General features: G+C 47.9%; 1 protein-coding gene across 1 annotated transcript in view; it reads left to right on the top strand.

Moving 5' to 3' along the window:
• LOC103392639 (excitatory amino acid transporter 5-like) overlaps positions 1-1,414 on the top strand; it is a 5,401-nt gene that overhangs the window by 3,346 nt on the left and 641 nt on the right. The window contains 4 exon segments of the mRNA XM_025064826.1: positions 68-415; positions 417-614; positions 1,171-1,305; positions 1,377-1,408. Of these exon segments, the coding sequence (XP_024920594.1) occupies positions 68-415; positions 417-614; positions 1,171-1,305; positions 1,377-1,408 (713 nt within the window).

Raw genomic sequence — 1,414 nt, 5'->3', positions numbered from 1 at the left:
GTGGGTCGCGGTGAGCGCGCAGGTGTTTCCCCCCCCCCCCCCCCCACCCCCTTCCTCCCCTTCCTAGGTACTTTCCTTTCGGGATCATCTTCCTGGTTGCAGGGAAAATCCTGGACATGCAGGATCCCAGCACCCTGGGCAGGAAGTTGGGTTGGTACGGTATCACGGTTCTTTCTGGGCTCTTTGTCCACGGATTGGTCCTCCTTCCACTCTTCTACTTCCTCCTCACCAAGAAAAACCCCTTCTCCTACATCAGAGGACTTCTGCAGGCCTTGGTCATCGCCCTGGCAACCTCCTCCAGGTCAGAGGACTGGACCAGACTGGATCTCAACAAGACCTGGACCAGACTGGACCAGACTGGACAGGACGGTGCTGATAAGTTGTGTCTTCTGATCCTGGTTCCTGGTCTCTGTTTCCAGCTCAGCTACGTTGCCCATCACCATGAAGTGTCTCCTGGAAAACTGTCACGTCGATCGTCAGATCGCTCGCTTTGTGCTTCCCGTGGGCGCCACCATCAACATGGATGGAACTGCACTGTATGAGGCTGTGGCGGCCATTTTTATCGCTCAGGTCAATGACTACGAGCTGGACCTAGGTCAGCTGGTCACCATCAGGTAAAGGAATCTGAATACTTAACCCTAGCCACATGCTAAATGCTAATGTTGACCACATGCTAAGCTAAAATAGATGCCAAGGCTAACCCCTAACCTCTAACTCTTCACACACTAAATGTTAATTCTACTGCATGCACATTAACACCATGTTCAACTAACCTCTGGTGGTCAGTGTGAACATCACCCCCACACTAAATGCTACATGCTAATCCTTACCACACATTAACTTCTCCTGCTCAGCCCACACAAAATAAAATTAGCTCTGCACTTAACACTTAATGCTAAGACTTTAAACGCCAATCTTACCCAACATTAACCAACACCACTATAACCACAAACAACAGACACATTTCTAGAATGGCTAATGCTAGGCTAATTCAAAATCCATCAATAAGTACAATACTGAGCTAATGACATAGATATTCATATAGGACTAATGTTTCTGGGCTAATGCTAAGATATGGGTCTGTTGGACAAATGTAAAACCAACTACCATTCTTTAGCAATTTTTACATCTAGCTCAAGTTTTACTTAAACCTGCCTGTGCTCCTCCAAGCATCACGGCTACAGCTGCTAGCATCGGAGCGGCAGGTATCCCGCAGGCTGGGCTGGTTACCATGGTGATAGTGCTGACGTCTGTGGGATTGCCCCCTGATGACATCACACTTATTGTGGCCATTGATTGGATCCTGTGAGTCATATGATTTCTTGAGGTTTTCTTAGTTGTGATGTCACAGTGACGCCTTTCCTGTTTTGATGCAGAGACAGATTTCGGACAATGATCAACGTTCTCGGTGATG

Source organism: Cynoglossus semilaevis, chromosome 2, assembly GCF_000523025.1.
Source record: "Cynoglossus semilaevis isolate Cse_v1.0 chromosome 2, Cse_v1.0, whole genome shotgun sequence".
Lineage (NCBI taxonomy): Eukaryota > Metazoa > Chordata > Actinopteri > Pleuronectiformes > Cynoglossidae > Cynoglossus > Cynoglossus semilaevis.
Note: the sequence above shows the minus strand (reverse complement) of the source record. Positions and strands in the feature narration are given on the sequence as shown.